The sequence below is a fragment of the Charadrius vociferus genome, unplaced genomic scaffold, assembly GCF_000708025.1.
Source record: "Charadrius vociferus isolate BGI_N301 unplaced genomic scaffold, ASM70802v2 scaffold865, whole genome shotgun sequence".
NCBI lineage: Eukaryota > Metazoa > Chordata > Aves > Charadriiformes > Charadriidae > Charadrius > Charadrius vociferus.
The window spans coordinates 89,629-110,168 of record NW_009648447.1 but is presented as its reverse complement, the minus strand read 5'-3'; the positions used below and the strand labels follow the sequence as shown (position 1 = coordinate 110,168).

General features: G+C 42.6%; 1 protein-coding gene across 1 annotated transcript in view; it reads right to left on the bottom strand.

The window, feature by feature from the left end:
- Positions 1–1,285: 1,285 nt before the first annotated feature.
- The window catches only part of NUAK1 (NUAK family, SNF1-like kinase, 1), a 22,958-nt gene continuing 3,703 nt past the window's right edge, over positions 1,286–20,540 (bottom strand). Inside the window, exons 2-6 of the mRNA XM_009885553.1 lie at positions 12,475–12,626; positions 11,139–11,204; positions 3,949–4,068; positions 3,521–3,653; positions 1,286–2,439 (exon numbers count right to left, since the gene is read on the bottom strand). Coding sequence (XP_009883855.1) covers positions 1,286–2,439; positions 3,521–3,653; positions 3,949–4,068; positions 11,139–11,204; positions 12,475–12,626 — 1,625 coding nt within the window. The remainder of the gene's footprint in view (positions 2,440–3,520; positions 3,654–3,948; positions 4,069–11,138; positions 11,205–12,474; positions 12,627–20,540) is intronic.

Sequence of the window (20,540 nt, the reverse complement as noted above, 5' to 3'; positions counted from 1 at the left end):
TTGAAGCCTTCAGTCTGGATAGTTGGATATGTCTGAAAACACAAACACATATCCTTCTGTTTTTTTTTCCAACTGGTACCATTGCACACACAGTACCAGCTACACTATAAAGAGAGAGGCCTGCAATTTTATGCAAACTCTGTTATCAAATCTACCATTATCATTTCGTCGCTCAATTCTTTCTGCTCCATTACTACCTACCTAGAAACATTTTCATTTGGAGAAAGGCATCTTCCCACTAACTTTCTGACCTCTATCCATTTCCTACATGCTACAACCTTTTCCTTATCTAACATTCTGGTCACAAACTACCTGTCACCCTCAAATACTATAAGCTAACAGCAAGGTGGCACCATTTGCTGACAGTGACTGAACTCTAGATTGGAGGGTCAGTTGACCCTTGAGACCCTTTGTTAGATCCGTCTTTGTCTGGGCATTCATCTGGTTGGCCATTTTGAAAGAGTCACAAATTGAACACATGGGTTGAAATGCCTTAAAAGGTCATTTAGCTGCTGATAACATCCATTCCTTCCAGTTCCCTTTATCATTTCTGTGACCGTTTTTGCTGGTATGAGCAGTAGTTGGCAACAATTATAGGGCTCCCTGCTCACTGAGGAGCAATGGCTCTGTGAGGGGCCAGATCCGAATGTCTTCTCCACCACTTGTCCACCTACAACATGTGAGGTTACTCTGGGGTGAGCCTCTCAAATTATCTGTACCAGAATGAGTTCAGAACCTCTCGGGTGACCCCAGTGGAAGGGACCATGGTGCCCACCTAGCCTGGCCTCCTGCATAATGCAAGCCAAGGATCCCAACGTGCAATGCCTGTATCCAGATGAATAACTTCAGAGAAAATAAAAGTTCTCTTTCTAAAAGACATCCAAAATTTACTTGAAGAATTCAGCTCATCTCTTGATAAAGCTAATCTAATATGAATTACAATCCTCTCAAAATGTGTGTCCCTCACTTCCAGTTTTAATTCTGTCTAGCTTTGACTCTGAGCCATTAAATCTCGATACTCTTGCCTGCTAGATCCTGATGTGCTTTCATCACGTATACAAAGACCAAAGGTTTTTCTCTGGTAAGGTAGGTAATATTTTGAGGACACAAAATTAAGAGAAGTGTGAGATGGCTTCAGGGCTACATTACTAGGAGTTCAGCTAAGTAGGTACAGTCAGGTCCTCTGAAGCAAAACCTACCATTGTCAGCAAATGAGTGACCTGGCTTACTCCATCATAAAGGTACACAGAAAAACTCCCTTCCCTCCCTTTCCATCTTCCCTCTGCTAGTTGAGCTTGTTGCAGATCTCTAGGGCTTTCTTGTAGACCTGAGTCACATCATCCATGTCTGTGAGAAGGGAAAAACTGCTGTCCCCCAGACGGTTGCGATAACGTTTTAGATACTGTGGCCGTGGGCGGTTCTGAAGTCCTTCGAAGTCTTGGATCTGGAGGAAATTTTCAGCAGAGACACAGCTCCGTATCCTCTGTCTGTTTGGCCTGTTCTCTTGCAAATCCAGCAAGTCAAAGGAGTCACTGGACAAAATACTGTCATCACTAATCACACTGGAAGGACGACTGTAACTTCGAGGTAATGCATCCCCAGGCAGGACAACTTCTTCCATGGCCTCCAGCGTTGGTGTGTCAGGGCTAATCAAAGCAGATTCAGTGCTGCTGGTAGAATACTTGCTGTTATGTTTCAAGATGCCCTTACGCCTGCAGGAATGGCTGTAAGACCCATTTCTGGATGGCTCTGTGACCCCTGGAGAAATGTCACTGTTTACTGTCTCATCATTATTGTCCAAGAGTTCAGAAGATTCGCTTCGTTCTGGAGAGGAGTAATAGCCAGACTCCCTCTGCTGAGTCTTCTTTAAGATTCCTTTTTTTGGCATTAGTGAAGACTGCTTAGTGCCATATTTGCCCGCTACCTCTCCCTCCACAACACTTTTAATGGCTACGCCAGTCCTACACAACTCTTGCTCCAGCTTAAAAGCAGAGGGTAACACTGGGCTGACCACTCCTTCAATGAAACCTGCACTGTGAGATCGATGTTCACTGTTGCTCCTTTTCTTCAGGATGCCTTTGGGTCTCTTGGAGATGGGTTTGGATGCATTTTCAACTCCTCCTTCCTGGATGGACTGTGCAATGTCATTTTCCTTTTTTGATTTTTTCAGAGACCTTTGTCTCTCTAGTGTGACTTCAGGACCTTTGGGCTTAGAAAGGCACTTCATTTTGGTATCAGTCTCTGGTTGGAGGCCAGTAGATCGGTGATGCCAATCAATGAACCTTGCCAGCAGTGGGGACTCGGAGTCCCTCATGGCATCACAGTCACAAACACTACTCTTGTAGCCCCAGTTAACCCACCAGTGGTTGGCAATGTCTTCAATGGTTGCTCGGCGTTCAGGGTTTACCATCAGCATCCATCGGATAAGACCACGAGCATCTATGGAAAAAGAATGGAATATACAGTATTTAGAATATGGGCCCTCTTGGTTTTCTCAGTTTAAAACGGAAATGTGAAGCTAATCAAATGAGCAAAAATAATGCTCCTTACTAAAGAAGAAGTGGAAGGGGGCAATGTTTGGCCATCAGTCAATGTGTGAAAATGCATTTGAGAATTACTTCTTATCAGAGGAAAATTATTCACTCTGGGAAATGTACACTGGGTTACCAAAGAAATTAATGTTTGTACTGTATTAGTCAGTGAATAGTTCCATATTACTGATGGAAGTCACCAACCTATCAACTCTAATAATTACAAAACTTAGAGGAAAACAAAGGGGAATAGGGATATTTTAAATGATCTACACATTACTGCTTTTGTATTTACTTTTTCCATAAACAGTGTAGTCTTCTGTACATTTTAAAGGTATATTTTCACAAAGAGAGTAAGGCAGAAAATTGAAAGGGATGGCAATCAAATGATACAAGATAAATATTTGTTTAAATATATAATATATACATAGATGTTTAAGGCTGGAAGGAGTCATTATAATCAATGACCCAGACGTAGTTGATGCTCTTCTGTTGGGTGACCGCTTAATGTGTTTTCTGAGCAGAAGTAAATGCGAACATACTGGCATTAATTCAGATTTTGGCCTGCCTTCTTGGATAAGAGACTGTGTCGCTGTGACCATTCATCTTCTCTCTGCTTGTGATATACCACAGTGTAGTTAGAGGACTGATCTGTACCAGTATGCTGTATCGGTTTACAGCTTGTCTGAACAATTCCACTTGCAATAGCTAACAGACCTTCCACTGTCATAGATCTAGTTAAAAGAGCCTGTTACAGCTTCCCCAAGGCAATAAAATGTATGTGCTATAAAACTTTCATTTCAAAAAGGCTTTTGGTAAATGCTGTACCCAGATGGGAATTGATAGCAGATGAAGTCAGTAGGGGAACGAGGGATTTTTTTTTACTCGTCATTCTAATATGACACCAAAACATGCTGGAAGGGGCCAGGCAAACCCTCCATTCTGAACTCCTGTCAGCTCGGTACTCAGCCCTCACTCTTTTTTTATACCTGAGGTCTGTGTTGGCTCACGATATTCTCCACTGCTGATCTGCCTGATGAGATTTTTGTGATCGAAGCCATCAAAGGGCATCGTTCCATAAACCAGAGTGTAAAGCAATACACCAAGGGCCCAGCTGTCAACCTGAAAGACAGAGACAACGCACGTGAAGCCCAGGAAAGCTGATCCCCACTGTTCTCCCTGCCATTAGCACCACAAGAGCAGCATCACCTCCAGCTGTGCCGGCAAGCCGGTATCCAACATCTGACTAACCACAGGCAAAGCCAAAAAAAAAGCAAATGAAGGCAGCTTGAGAACTTGCAATGTGGGAGAGACCCAAGCAAGACCACATGTGGCAATGCTAGCATTTAGACTAACCCTCAAGAACATTATTGTCAAAGACAACCCCACGCCACCTGTAAAAACTGACCCTTCTTACCTCTGGGCCTCTGTAAGGTCGTCCATTAACTATTTCAGGGGAAGCATAGAGTGGGCTTCCGCAAAAGGTCTGCAGAAACTTGTCTTTGTGATAAAGGTTGGAGAGTCCAAAATCGGCAATCTGCAAATAGAATTGCATGAGCCATCTGTAGTATTAACAATATATTAATGCAACAGAAAATCATCTGCCAGGAAGGACTTAGGTGTATTTGACCCTGCTGCAGGGCAGGGATCTCAATGTAGATAATTTCTCAAGTTCCCTTACCAACCCATTCTATGGGTTCTAAAAATTCCATGATTTTTTTTTACTTTTCTCTCTAAAGACCATGCAGAGAAGGAGAAGGGTCCCTAGGTAAAATCCTCCAGGTTAGGAACAAGGATGCTTTGGTTCCATTCACAGACAGGTCACTGACTGACTGCACAACCATCAGCCAGTAATTTTATCCTGGACAAATTGCTTACGCTTGCAAAGACAATCTCATACTGGGAGGCACTGGGCCTGCTGTCCACTGATTGTTCTTCATCTTGTGTAATCATTAATACCAAAGGAAAGCAAGCAGAAAGCACTACAGTTCTTATCACGCACATGCAAGCCAAAAGCCAAGACCTTTAAATCCAACAGGAGGAGTGAGGCAGGAGCATCACAGGAAACTAAGCACTACAGAAGAGTCATGTTTGAGATCATCTGGAACTTAGCTACACTTGAAAGAGGGGGAAAGTGAGGAACTCACTAACTCTTCCAGATTCAGGGACTCTGGCTGAGGAATCTGAGCTGTTAACACAAGACACGAGATGTCTATCATGAGATAATAAACACAAGTCTGGTTCCTAACTGGAAACAATGGGCCCAAATCCGGCTTTCCCAACACAAACAAAACTTCCCTTGAGACTGTTGGGAATTTTGCCCATGTAGGAATTGCAGGATCAGGTCCAAATATTTTGTTTACTTCAATTCTCTGTTCTTGTTCTTACAAAACAAAGGCTGAGGATAGCAACACTAAATACTCCCACAACCTTTGCATTTCCTTTGTTTCTCCAGCACAAGGCAACACATCTCATTTTTTATCTTGTTTGAAACCCAAACGTTTCTTTTTCCCAGACATACTTCTATTACTGCCCACTATCAACATAAAAGACATTAAGCACAGGCATAAAAAAGGTATTATCAATTTATAGCTATAAGAGACAGGCGTTTTCTCTGGCTTTTCTTCACCTTATTCAGGTCTTTTCTACCAGAAAGAAATTAAATCCCGGGAATTTTCACAAGACAAAAATCAGGAAAACACAAAGTGAATGAAAAAGAAAAGGATTTACCAGCAGCATCATTCACTCTTGGCTTGCTAAAATATGTATAATCAGTGCTGTTAATACCCATTTCATTGCAATATCTAGTGAACTCTTGGGAGACAGACTTTGTCTCTACTATCCGAACTCCTACAGCTACACCTAAAAATGTCACAGTTGCGACCAAAATGAACAAAGTTGGTGAAGTATGGACAGAAGTTCCTGATTTTCTTTCTTTACCCCAAAACAGAAATATATATATGCACACTTTATCTATAAATATAGATATAGATAGGTATAGATACTTTTATGTTAAAAATAGAAACTTAATTTAAAAAATATCATTTTCACAAAATTTTTAAAGTCACAGAGCAAACATGAGATTTCATGCTTCACTCTCTCCTCTTTTGATGTTCTGCTTGTGCAGGTGTTCCACTGACAATTTGGACTCACAATATCCTGCTCAAAGAGCAGCTGATTCTTGTTCATTAATGTTAATTCATCTCACCATGTCCATTCATAGTTTGAATTCACTCAGTCCCCCAAACAGCATATTATGAACCCACAGCAGAAAATTCAACCCTTAAACAAATGCGGTTTGTAAAATCGTCATTGTATGGCTGGAATGTCATTGAAAACAGCTGGTGTACAATTGCAGTCTGCAAACATATTCTCATGGCTCAGATTGCACTTAATTGCCCTAAATTCCACTTTCTTATCAAGTCACCCTGCCTGGCTTGCAGGAAGTTGGTTTTAAGCCTTATGAAGTGTGCCCTGTCAATCTGGGGAAGAATGGGATCGTTTCAGTGTTAAAACTTCGTGCTGGTCATCGAGTTTTATTTTAGTTCAGGATGCAGCTAAGACAAGGACAAACACTGCACAGTGTGATTCCTTAAGAAAATACATTCCCTTAACACCATGGAATGTATAAAATGCATGTGGATGCGCATGAATATATATATAGGGACACAAATACCATTGCTAACACTAAGAACTCTCAGACTTGGGCATTTATGTTTTCATTTTGACCATTCAGGAAAAGAGTATGTTACAGTCCACTCCCATACTCACAGACTGATGTTTATCAGCTTTTCCCATTAAAACTGTCATGCCCCGCAAAACAAGATTAATAGAAGCCAACATTACTTCATGTTCTTGGCACTTAAATGGAACTAAGGCATCAAGTCAAAAAAACTTCCTAAATTGGGAGGAGCGGGGAAGTGGACTTTTATTCCCCTCGCTTCAGGAGGTATATGTTTCATATTTACTGTGAGCTATGATAAACCAGATGTAATTTATTGTTTAAGTGTGGACTATAAATTCCATGAAGTTCACACTCACAGAAATTGTCAGTTCTATCCCACTTAAGAATCTGTCTCTTTGTACTGTAGATAGAGAAATAATTAGGTCTCTTAAAGCAAATGAAACGTATGTGCAGTGGGTGAGACTTCCAGCATGGTAAATCCCAATTACATATACTTACTCTGTATATATGAAACCCTCATGGGTTTTTAGTGGTTAGTCTGATTGGTGTCCCCTTACCAGCTCAAGAGAAAGTGCAGTTAGTAGGATTATGTTACTATTATACTTGCATTTTTCTCTCCTTCTGTCACTTTGGGGTTGATCATACAGTTTACGTCAACCTCTGCTAGACATCTCTTTTAGGTGCAATTCCCAGCCCAGGAGCCACCACAGCCCTACTGTGAACAAGGAGCCCCCCTCCATCATACCAGGCTGCATGACAGATGTGTCCCTGGGGATAGGCTGTGGCATGGGGCAGGGACACAGTATTTGGACAGGCCAGCAAGAGGCACTAATTCCCCAGCTGCTGCACTGGGCAGCAGTTTCTCTCCACCTCCCTGCATGCAGTTTTGGGGATTTAGGCACTAGGGGGGAGCTGCAGTGCTGCACCAGGGACACGTGGTCCTCACCAGGCCAAACTGCAGGAGCTATAGCAAACAGAGGCAGCTACATCCTCGCCCCATTACTATTTCTTCTAGTAAATTCACAGCTACAATGAACCAAAAACTAGCATCCTCAGTCCTTTTAAAACTAATTAAGAGAAGATGACATCACCAGACAGCTTTTTTTGAAGACCACCAAATGCAGATTTTAGAATACCAGGTTGGAAGGAACCTCAAGGATCATCTGGTCCAACTTTTCTTGGCAAGGAAGATGCCTAAAGCTGGTGTGAATCTCCTCCCACAAAGAGCTATCTAACTCACCAACTCAGGGCAGCTCTTTCGGTGCTTTGGGGCTGCCTTAGCCCTGCTGCCTGTCTGACCCTGCCCACCCTCCGCTGTGTTAGGATTATGAACGATGATATCCTCTCAATGGGATGAAAATACCAGTGAGAGGATGCTCTCACCACTACATGGTGGGGGAGCAGTTGTACCCACCCCCGGGAACCTGGGGCAAGCAGAAGGGGCAGCTCCAAATTACTCAGAGCTGGAGGGTGGAAGGCAGCAAGTACAGGCAGCTGAAAGGAGAACAGAGTAAATTTTAAGGTGAACTGTGCTGTTAGCAGCTGGCACATGAATGTGAGGAAGGAGAGGCTTGTACGCGCTGCAGAAACCTGAATTTCATCACCGTGTTATTCCTTTAAAGAACGTGGCACCACGAAAAAGGTAGGAAAGCAAATAACATTTTTCTACCCTGGGAGGCTGCAGTGTCTTGGTAAGGTTTAGCTGTAGGATTGTGCCCCACTGTTGACCTGCGCAGACAGGCTAGGTCCCAGGAGAAACATTCCCACTGTGGTTTCTGCCAGATAGTTGGGTGTATATCGGGGGAGCAAGGCAAGGTACTGTTTGATTGATTGGCTGGATGAGCTCCTTGTACCCCATAGATCTGCGTGCATGTTCAGTCTCTAAAGTGTTTAAAACTCGCCTTATTCACTTGTGTTTGCTGCCTTTAGGGGTTTTAAGTAATAGTTTGTAGGAAATATTACCGCATACACCAAGTCCCTGAAAAACATAATTACATAGCACAGATCAGATTAATTTCTTCCCCTTCATTACCCTCCACCTCTGGCCTGCGGACCTGCAGAACTCTTCAAAATGTGTAATTTTTGTCAGCTTTCAGACACTGGTGTTTCCTAGTTGCTGTACTCCAACATATAACTCCATTTCCATAGATTTTTACTCACTATCATAATTTTTTTTTAAAAAAAGTTGATTATGTCTCCATACACTCCTTCATGACCTTAATTTAATTAGCTAAAATTTAAGAACCATTTCCAAGTTAGTGTAGTATCACGTAAAATGGCTTGGGGCCCTTTTAGGTTGGCTAATAATTTCTAATGGATTACTTGTCCTCTTTATTTCCTGTTCTAAAAGTATTGGTGAAGTTGCTATACATGGATCTGTTTTTACAACGTCTTATTTTTTTCTTCACATTAGTATGACATGTTTGTGTATATCATAATGTATAGATTACTGTCTTCTTCAGAAACATGTATTTAATTGCACATTGCACCCAAGAACAAAGAGATTCCTTTCATTTTCTCATTCTTAAAATCAAACTGCCAATTTTCTGAGTGCTTTGTAATCCACTGAATGAAATATAAATACTGGGAAAGTATAGATAAGACTATCACTCCATTTCTAGAAAACGCCTTCCACTGAGTATTTGAAGCCATCAGTCAATACCCAACCCCAAAATGCATATTTCTCTTTTTCTGCCTGAATAAACCATATATAAATACTCTCAGAATGAGGACCTGATATATATACTCCTAATAAATAATTTGCAGCTCCATATGTGTTTCCTTGCCAACGGTTACTGTTTAGTCAAACAAAGAAAAAGTGGGAAGTAAAATTCTGTGCAAGTAGCATAGAAACCACAGTAACATATTCAAAGCTTCAGTATCAGAGAAATAGTGGCAGTGTGCTTAACATCAAGTATTCAAAGCTCATCTGAGTCACGAGGTGTAAAAAAAAGAGCAGGGAGAAAAAGGAAAACAATGCAAAAAGACATCTCTTGAAGTAACCCAAATTCAAACCTATTAATAATAGGACGTATGAAATACCAACGGCTCCCCAAGTTTGGTCTTAGGAATAAATAGCCCCTTGCTAATAAATAAAGACCCTTCACAGAAACAGTTGCCAGGGGACAACAAGGGAGCTTGCGGCCACCTACCCACGCTGAGGCAGCCTTGCCCCTCAGAGGCATGCTTTATGGTTTGCAGAGAAGTAACTAAGGAAAGGCTGGAAATACGCAAAATACCTACACAGCAGCTTAAACACAACGCAGTTCAGGAAAAATAAGCCTTCAAGAAAGAGATGTCCAAATGACTGGAAGGGATGTGAGGAGTTGCGGCTACCCAAATTTCTTCCACAGCAATGCCACTCGCTATGGCAGCTGAAATGCAACTGTGGTTCTGAAGCTCCTGGGTCACCTCCACAGTCCCCGTCCCTGTCCCGTCCTCCTGCTCTGCCCACAGGATGATTAGACTCCCATAAAGGAGAGAGGGGAGGGAGTGGAGCCTACTGACAAAGCACAGCTCCCTGGAGGTTTAGGGAAGTGATTGGTTTTGCATATGAGGACCACAGTGCGGAGTTCCAGGCCACTGCAGCTAGCAAATTCCCCAAATTCCTCTTTTCTCTCAAGAATTCTCTGATTAGCTGGGAAGATAGTTTGGCGTGTAATGCGGAAAGAAAGGTCATCCTGCCTGCGGAAGCCTGTTTCGTATACAATGTCCTAGAAAGGCTACTTTTTGTTTTCAGCGCTGCTGAGAACAGCTCGGGCTGCTGCAGCCAGTGTCCCTGTCGGAACAGGAGTGGGGAGGTTCGCACTAACACTGGATGTGAACAGCAAAACGGCCAAGTATTGCGTTGGATGCGCCTTCTGCAAAAGCCTATTTTTAGAAACCACATATTTATCTGCCTTTAATCCACTAGTTGATCCAAGTTAGCTTCTGTCATCAGCGTTATACAGATGGCAGCTACCATATGTTACTTTCCATTCCCATTGCACATCAGCTTAAAATGAAGACAATCTCTCCAGTGTGAAGTGCAGAAGGCAGTGTGTGCAGCCCCATGGCTTTGAGCGAAGACAAAATGAAGATCCAAGCTATTTAGATATTTGGCTACGCAGGGAGCTCCTCAATTACTTTGTTAATTAAGCAAAGATGCCCAAGCATCAGCAGAAACTCTTCGGTGTCCCTCCCTCCGTTTGTCTGCCCATAGATGAGCGCACCCAGCCACCCTCATACCCAGCTATCCAGGGAGGAACAAAGCTGCAAGTGAAACAGGTTCAGCCACCTGGAAACTACGCTCATCTCTGCATTATTTATCTTTGTGCTACAGCAATTAGGAAAAAAAGAAGAAGGGAAAAAAGGTCATTCCCATGCTTTCACTGGGGAGAAATGACATGGAAATGACATCACTGACATCACTATCCAAAGTATACGTTTGTGTCTGGAGTTCCAAGGCCATTTCCTAATGAAGCACATGTGCTTTACTAGGTTTATTTTGAAATTCTATTTGCTTATTTTCCAGCCATGATCAAAAGGATATTCAGAGTGTTCTGTAGGAGGCACTTGAACCCTGTAGACCAGGAGAGTTTTTTCCTAGCCCCAGCAGCAGTCAGCAATACTATCATTTGTACAATAAACCCGACTGCACGAAATGCTCTGCTGCTTCCTACCAGTAAATAGATACTGCTGTGGGAATCGTGGCCCTTGGGTGGCAGGACAGGGCCTTCTTCCCCAAATTACGCAAAGCTTCATTTAGCGTGTATGACTCTTCACCAGTGGTGCTCTTTCCCCAATCTCCAAAACCCCTGAGACTTTTGCCAGATGCTGTTGCTTAGTAGCTGTTGCCATAACACTGGCTCTTCTAATACTTTGGATAGAAATTTTACAAAACATGCAAATCCATTCTGAGAAGTTGAGAAAAAGAATCCTACCTTAATATTAAAATTGTCATCAAGCAGGATGTTTTCCAATTTTAGGTCCCTGTGGACAACACCGTTCTGAAACAAGGAAGAAAAAAACAGGGGGGAGAACATGAGAAATTATTGGGAAAATTAAAGGTGAGCCGGCAGGGTGGTCTTTGCATCTACATTTCAGGGCTGATTTCACTGTCATAACACTCACGGCCCAGTGACTAGTGACAGGCGATGTATTAGTCACTTGGTGTGTGGTTAAGGGAAGAATGACTGGAATCTGTCCTCCCACAAAGCCTCTGAAACAGCAGGAGGGGTGGGGGGTGTCTTTTCCGAACTTAATTCTAGCCCGGATCCTGCCCCCACTGCGTGAAAGCAATATATTCTTCCCAGGCACCAGAAAACAATATCTGTCAATGACGTTAGTCCTCACAAAAGCCCTCGTTCCTCCAACGTGCAGCCACATGGATCAGGAGAGTTATAATCCTCAAGGACTGTAAATGTTAGGGATGGAAGCGAACAAGCTGGGTTTAGGCCTGTGCCTTTTTTAAAGAAATTTGGGAAAAAATAACGGCACAGGGAAGGTCGCTGCGGCTTTTCAGCACTGCGCAGTGAGGACTTTGAAAACCGTCCCTGTTTATCAGAATTCAAGTGGAGATTAAAGTGTTGAAGAATTCAAATAAAAAATTGTGTTAGCTGCTCATTGCCTTTAGCCTCATGCAAGTTTTGGCTCTGTGCAGTTGGTTCATAAGCAGGGATAAAAGGTCCGTGATGAGAGCCAGTCAGCTACCTTGGGTTTAATTGCTTAAATTGTCATTCTAGTGGGTACCATGATGGATAAATTCATTAGCAAAGGTTATCTTTCTAGTACCTCTGCTACATCTGGAAAAGTTGGTTTTGCGTATCCAGAATGAGTACATGAACATACATGAACACACGTACCTTTCCCTTTCATATATTTTATCTCCTATTCTAAAGTTGTTCACTTGCATATTCAAATTGCAAACCATAATTAATTTGATTGTATTAATAACAATGTTGTAGAAGTTCTATGGGATGCCTTTTCTAGTTTATGTTGTTAATTATTTTTTTTAGTGTCAGGAGAATTATTTCCAAGCCAAAAATGCAATGTAGGGCTAATGTAAGGGAGTGGCTGGTATCTGCCATAACACAGGAAAACATCCTCCGTCTTTAAAAACAGGCAGTGAACTACTATAGCAGTTTTAATGAAAGTTGTGCTGATATAATCACATGCTGTCATACTTAATAATGAACGCTGTTGCCCCAGACATGCTTTGAAATATATGTCACTACTCAGCCTTCAAATAGCATTTTTAATATCAAATCCTTTGCTCACCTTGTGGCAGTAATGTACAGCAGAGACTATTTGTCGAAAGAAGTGTCTTGTCTCTCTTTCGCTCAGTCGCCGCCTCTCGCTGATGTAATCATACAACTCTCCTTTACTTGCATACTCCATGATGATCACAATCTTATCTTTATTTTCAAACACTACACAGGATAAAAGAAAAAAAAAACACAAAACACCACAGTTGATTCAATGCATTTGAAAACTGACACTTGAAAGGGTGAAGAAGACTTGGCATGACCAAACACATCCTATGCCATCACCGCAGCCTGGAGAGACGTACTACCAACCCCACCACAAAAACCAATCTCCAAAGCTAAACTTTTCCAGAGGAAGTTTACAACATTTCAGACCAAGAGAAGGAAGTTGAGGCTATTGTCACTTTAATACGGCTACATGAAAGAAGGTCTTTGCCTCTATAATATGGGGTCACAGGATGGCAAAGTCAACTTGATCCTAATGAGGTCAGGTGGGCTTTTGTCCCAGCGACATCTGAATACTAACTGCAGCTCCAACAGGGACTGCCTCTTGCCAGTACTCCTCTTGAGGCCAGAGGACTGAAGGAAACGTGAGCTATCACGTCACTTGGAAAGGGTTAATAGAAGGCATAATAAACCTTGTCTTGAACAACTGGCTGATACAGAACTGCCATTTGGCTTATAATGACTGTTGGTTGGCTTTCACCTACCACCAAAATCCAACAAGTCAATTGATGCATGCATCCACTTCCAGCCCAAATCTGTGCAACAGCATGGTGGGCACAGACACCTGAGCTAGCAGCGGCTTCAATGTCTCCAGAGCTGTACAGCTCTTGTCAGTATGGCTCTGCACCCCATCTCATGCACCCAATCCACTCTCAAGCTTACTTATCTCCTGCCTCTTCCGCATGTCCCATTGCATGCTGTAGATACGTCCTTTGCCACTTGTGCAGAGCCGGCAGCAGTGCGCAACTCTCACGTAAGCAGTCCAAGGAACATTCATCTAATACACATCACAACTTGACTGTTCTTTGGGGCTGAGGGTACTTTGTGCCACATGCTGTCAAGGACTTCACTGGGAGTTGCAGATAACTGAACACTTAATCTAGTAAAGCAGGCTGTGAGTAGTCTCGAATTGCCATAATGCCCTGGCCGCTAAATAGCCTTTCCCTTCTGACACTGAAAATCCTCTGCAACCCACTGGAAACTTCCTGCACCTGCCATAAATAACCACTGCTCATATTAAAACATGGTGATTTGCCTTCTCTTTTTATCTGTGGCAGCAGCCTGCTGAGGCCAGTTCACGCTGGCAGCAAAGCATCTGCAAGTTAATGAGGTTACAGGGGTTATTACAAACGGATGCTAGTTTTGACCAGCCCTGCTGGAATGATGCCTTCCTGTATCTCTTCAGCAAAGCTCAGCTAGTAGTCTGTAGTGTTTTTCTTAAAAAAAAAAAAAAAAATCACAAAACCAACCTTCAACTTCTGCAGTGAAATACGAAGCAGCCTCTCTCAACACACAGATATTTGCTGCTCTTAGGCTTTGTCTCATGTCCTCTCACACCTTGTCACTCAAGTCTACAAGCCAAAGCCTCTGCAGTTCCCTCTAACACCCCTGAACCCCAGCCAAAGAGCTCTGATAAAAGGGAGAGCGAACAGCCAGATAAAATTGGCCGCTTACTTGTCTGCTGGCCTCGCTGTACCCCAAAGCAGAGGCTCCTGCCAGTGATTACATCCTATGTGCATCCTCATTAGCAATAAACTTCGGAAACTGGAAAAGCCGTCTCTGGATGGATTATACTTACAGTATCCTCTCCAAGAATGACAGACTGATATTGTCTGGGAAAAACGGAACATGCCCTGTGTCATATAGGGAAGTGCTGTGATGTGTTACCAATAAAGCAGTAATGCACACTCTCGTTTCTCTAAGCTTGCAAAGGCTCGTTAGATACACGGTTGTTTAGGAAGGCAAAAAGAAATAGCTTCAGTAAGCTGAGATAAATCACTAAAAATGCTCTTATTTAAGCGATTTGATTTAAAACAAAACAAAACAACATCAATCTCCCCCTGCAAACTCAGCTGATTTAATGACTTAGGGTTTATTATACCATGCACATATAGGTGAAGTCTCCACATGTCACCACTGATCTCAGTGGACTCTCATGCAAGTGCACACTCTGAGCAGTACCAGCCGATGACCACCCTGAGCTCAGGGGGACGTTCACCTCCCCAGAGGGGCACAGATGGGGGCGAAACGGCCCTCGGCCCTTTTCCCTGTTCCCCTGATCGCTGATACCCTACCAGGTGTTCAGTGCTGATGATGACAATAACAGCAATAACAGCCCTGCTGCGATGGAACATTCTTCCAGACGGTGTTTTTACTTAAGTTTCGCCTTCAGCACTCAGTCACGAGAGCTTTCTCAAATCATCCCTGACGTTATAAAGTTTTAAATTCCAAAATCTAATTTTTCTGGACTAAAATTTGCCATTTTAATACAAGTTCTGATCAAGACATTTTCCTGCATTTCTACAGCAATGAAGCAGAAAGCACTTGGTTTGGAGGAATGTGCATTTAAAGGTACTTTCCATTTCAAATTTTCTATTATGCCCTCTAGGAAACTGAGGCAATACCTTAAAACTGAACTTCGGAAAGCATAAATCACTGTTCCAAATTTTGAATTTTTGTCAGAAAACTGCACTAGAGTCAATGAGAATAGAAGCAACCCAGTAACTTGTATGTGAGTTTCAGTTTGCCAGCACACTCTGGTCAAATGGGCACATCTTTTTCTTCATGAGGGAGCACTACGAGTAGAACACTACCCTTGGCCTTAGATGACATTACAGAGGCCTCCTCGGCATCATCATAGCTGAGCGATTACAGAATTGAACTGCAATTTATCTCTTCACCAAGGAGCAGAGGTGAGGGTGAGAGGTATTTTTTTACAACTACATCATTTCAGTTTAGAGCATCTCCATTGTATCAGCTGAACCTCATGTAGGCAGCTACTTTTCTGCAGAGAGGGAACTGAACAGCAGACAAAAAGGTCTGAAATGGGAGCTGCCACGGAAGGAATAGGGAGTGGAAAGGCAGTAGGATTTATGTCTACACTCACACAATCTTAAAGAGGAATGTAGTGGTCAAAACAATCGGGCACATGACAAGGTGGTATTCTGGCAAGTCTCAGACTATCAGCCATGTACACCATGAATTTTCACAGCAGCAGTTAGGATGCCAGGCAGGCTTCATACAGACACTTCTGAATTTCCCTTCTGAGCACAGTATGCAGTTTTATAAACATATGCTCCAAGAAAGCATTGTGGCCAATGGCTGGAAGAAGAGAGAAGGGCATTAATTAAAGGCTGGATTGACTTACTGCAAATAATAATGAGGTAATAAATAGACTGCCCTGTTAACACCTGGGCCGTAACCTGCAGGCTGATGACGGACGGATTGCCCCCATATAGCTTCTGGGACTGCTTGGTTCACTCTTTGTTTTCCTTGCGAATGATTTATTACCTGCCATCCTACTGCATATTCATTCTGAAACTCGCCCCCGCCTAGAAGTCTGCCTGAACCTCGGCTGCAGCTACTGCGAACGGAGAAGCACGGCTCCTGCAGGATACTGTGTCCCAGGAATTCCCTGCAGCTTGTTACTGATGGGACGGCCATGTCATACGAGCCTGCTCCTCAACCCTAACCAAGGTCAAGGGAAGGAGGGAGGTTATGTATAAGAAAGGTGGGGCTGCTCTTGATTCTTTCAAACCATCGACACTCTGCAAACAGAGCTGGCCAAATAAGATAAGTGGAGAACTGTCAGTATCAACACCCAGATAGATGGGTGGAGAGATGTTCTGTCAATCGCAAATCAAGAGATGGGGGTTGCTTAGATATGAGGCATGAGCTCCATGTATTAGAGGAGACAGCAGCAGGATAAATGCTTGCTACAACCTGCGTGTCATTTATTTCTGAGCCACTGTATTTGTTTCCACCACTCTGCAAGCTGAGTTATGCTGGGAGAGCTGCAGCAAGACCTCGGTGTGGTGGGAGGGATGCTGCACTATCTCAGCCATAGCAGTCAAGCAGTGCAGGGCAGTAGTGGCTGCAAAATGCTAGCACTCCTTTGCAGACAGAGCCTGCAGGGTGAAGTATTGACTTCTGAGATGGCTACACTTTCACCTGGCCACAGGGGAGGAGGGAGGGACAGCACTGTGAGAACACATCAGGAACCAGGGAGCGGGAATGGGATGTAGCATAAGGTGTGAGGAACAACATGCAAGAATATTGTGTTAACGTACTAAGACACGGGGGACAGCAATGTGGAGAAACAGCATTTTCCAGTAGGCTACAAGCTTGGTTGGGCTTGGTCTGTTCACCCCAAAAGCCTTAGCAGAGGCTAAGAACAACTACTCCACCCAAGCACCAACAGGTGCTTAAGATTAAGTGGTCAAAGAAAGATTTCTTACAGCTTTTCTTTAAACTCCCCCCTTAACTCTAACATGTTTGTTTCGTTATTTAAAAAAAAAACCAAACAAACACAAACCAAAAAATGACAGACAGTTCTATAGTTCTAGGCTGATAATTGAAACCAAATCTGCTGGCTTCAGAGCTCATTGAAGAACATAAATGAAACTGGGAAAGAACTTCACTTCTCACTACCAAAGACATATCTGAGACAAAGTACATTTTGTAACATCAACAATCTGTCTCTTTCACAGGCTGTTCTACTATAGCAATAATTCTTGGATATAATCTCTCCACTTATTTATATTTAGAGGCCATGAAATGATGAACTCAGTTTCTATCTACAGCTTTCCATTTTCCAAATAGCACTAGTTGCGTAGGGACCTCTTGCTGATCAGCACTCTTCTTTTCTTTTCAATCCTACCGCTAAATTCTTCCCTTTAGCTACATCAGAGTCATCACTGCTGAAATTCCATGGGACAAATTTGACACTGGATGAACATACTCGCTACCCATCTTAAACACTCCTGAAAACGGACTTCACCCTAAATGTGTTGAAAGCCCACACGGGCATGGTTTTGCAAACACCAGGCAAAAAGATTTAATGGTATGTTGTACGCCTCTCTAGTAGGACAGTTTGCTTTGGACTTATTTACTACTGAATTGAAAAAGCAAAATAAAGCACAACGCTTTTGCCCTTCCTCCACGCTCACAGGATGCTAAAGTCAGACAGAGTGCCGAGGGGGCTGGATCCCCCCCTTCCCCCCCCTCCCGCCTTAATGGACTACCTCCTTGTGGGTTGATTCCATTTGGTTTACATGTAACCCTGGGGTAAGGATTTTAGTTTGTTAGTTTAAGAGGGGCGGCCAATCTCTTCGCACTGGAACCATTTGAATTCTCTTCATGCCTTTGCTCTCTATCAGAGCAATCTCCTAAATTAGTTCCAGTATGTTGACATTCCTTCCATCTGGTGTCTTTCCATTCAGCGGTATTTTTATTACTCTCCTAACAGCCGCAGACAGAAGTACCTTTCCACTGCTACAAAATGCTCTTTTATTAAAGGTCAGCCAAATCAAAAGAACAAGCAAGTTTGTTTTTAATTTTGGAGATGCAGACTAGAATAACCTTTTCATTCAGAAAAGTCATGTATGACCCAATTACCTCACTTGTGTAATAAGGCACGAATTATTCTTCAAAAAGAGATGAGAGTACTGAAAAATGTTTTTTACCTTAGAAATTGAGCCTGATGTGTCTTCTGTGTTCTAGACTGCTTTGAAAGGTTTACAGCCCTTTGGCGTATTTTTTTTAAATTTTTTTTACTATTATTTTATGATTTTTTTTTTAATAGAGCACACAGCATACATGAAAATATCCAAGGTACAATGTAGAAAACCACTTGTATGCATATGCATAAATTTATACATATGCTTAATTATAATTGAAGATAGCAAGATATAAAGTATGTCTTTTAAAGCTAAGCTGTGTTAAATTGTTTTCCTGAATTATGGCCTTTTTCAGCTGAATTGCATGTCTTCCTAAATTAAAGGAACGTAGTTAAGATCCTGCAATAATCATTTTAAATCAGACAGCATGCTAGAATTTACTCCCCAGTGAGGAGATTAAATCAGAATGAGAACCATTATCCTTGCTGAGGTTGTTTCTCAGAGAATGAGACTGAGGATATGCAGATTTTGATACACCTTTAAAAAGGAAGGAAAAATGAGAGTTGCTAATTTGGCCACAACAGCATGTTACATTAATTGTCTTTTGTTTCAGCAAAGAATACAAGAGCTAGTTCCCCATTTTTTTTTAAACTATGATTACAAACTACTGAGGAACTTCAGTCAAGCAAACATTTACATTGCAGTGGGAGGACTGTATAAATGGAAAGACAGAAATAAATGTCACTGTTGCTTGCAAGCATTTTGACATCTGAATTGAACCTGCCAGTGATCTCACACATTTGAGTTCATGTCATGTCCGACAAAGTGTTGTTTAGGCGATCACCCTCAATGACAGGAAATTCATAAAGGTGGGGTACGGTAACTAAAGAGTTAAGTTTGTTTATACTTGTTTCATTACTATCGCCAGACTCTTGAAATACTACTTTATGTTCTTGGATGTTATCAACTGAAAACAATGGGAATAAAGCACTCGAAGGTCAAAAGCCTACATAATTAGAGGAAACCAATTAGAAATGTGGATAAATAGTGTCACTGCTGAAGTACTTTGTCTTGGCTAAAAAAAAAAAAAATATCATTCCAGCTTTCCAACTTTCATCGTTCTCCACGTGATGTTTTAAGGGACTGTTGACTTTTTCAGGTGTTTTGCACACAGAAGAGATGAAGTCATTAGGCACCGAAGTTTGTTTTGATTACGTCTGAAAACCAGGAGATAGCAGAGGCTGGGACAGAGGCTGGGACTGCTTCCCCAGCCCCGTCAGCCGGAGACACATAACTCTGTTCTGCCCACGCACAAACCCCCAGGAGGCATGAGCTGCCTCCTCGGTCCCCGGTTGCCTGACCCATCCCGGGGTGCACGCTGCAGCTGACAGCGGGGGACATTTCCCTGAGCTGGCATTGGTGGGGGACACAGTTTGTCAGCAATGGCTCACACCCACGCACCTTGCCTGATGCCACTCAGGCAGATTTTCGGCAAGGTGGCTGCTTTTGCTGACGACACGGTGACCTGACTGACACAACTCAAGGAGCCCTGTGTTGGAGACAGGCCTATGCGTGCCTGAAGCACCAAGCGTGCGTTTGCTTTTGGTTGCATGAAGTCTGGCACAAAGTGTGAGATTGAACATGTATTTGGCAAGAAAGGTGATCATCGTGAGATACTATGCCACCACTGTTAAACACTGTCAGAACTTCTTCCATTGCCTTTGGGATTTGAAAGTACAGAAGAGATGAACCAGTTTCCTGATTAACCAAAGCATGCAACCTAGCTAAGCTCACTGTGGACTGGTAGATACATGACAGAGAATCTCTGTGCTTTTTCTTAGGAGTACCAAAAATGCAACCTAAAAAAAAAAAAGTAGGAAGTCCCCCTCACATGGGAAATCCATTTTTTGTGCCTTGTTGCTGTGAAGGGTCCAGCACTGTTCTAAGCATCCTGGTCCCAATCCAGCAAAGTATTTCAGCATGTGCTTTCCTTCAGTTACTCGTTCACATTAATGCCATCATGTTCCATGGACACCAAATTGTGATCCTAATATTTATTCATTCCTCAGGGAATATCTTCATTAAGCTATTTCTACAAACATATTAGCTAATAATCTGCTCATTTTTAAGTGCATTTTGCAAATGGGTGGACTTTTCTATATGGTTATGCTGACCGAGGACAACTCTTCCAGCACAGAAACACTCACATAGGCACTTTATTTCACACTACAAAGACTCGAGAACTCACTCCTGAATGTACCAAGAGTAACTTCACTCTCTTGATTGGTCCAACACATGTTTAAATGTTTGCAGAATCGGGCCTGATGCTCTTCCCCTGGTTTAACTTTTATAAAGTATTGCCAGATGGGATAGATTTTGCACTCAGGCTACCCCTAGAAAAATATGTTGGCTCTCAAAGGCTTTATTATCAAATCCTGGAGTTTTCAAGGCAAAA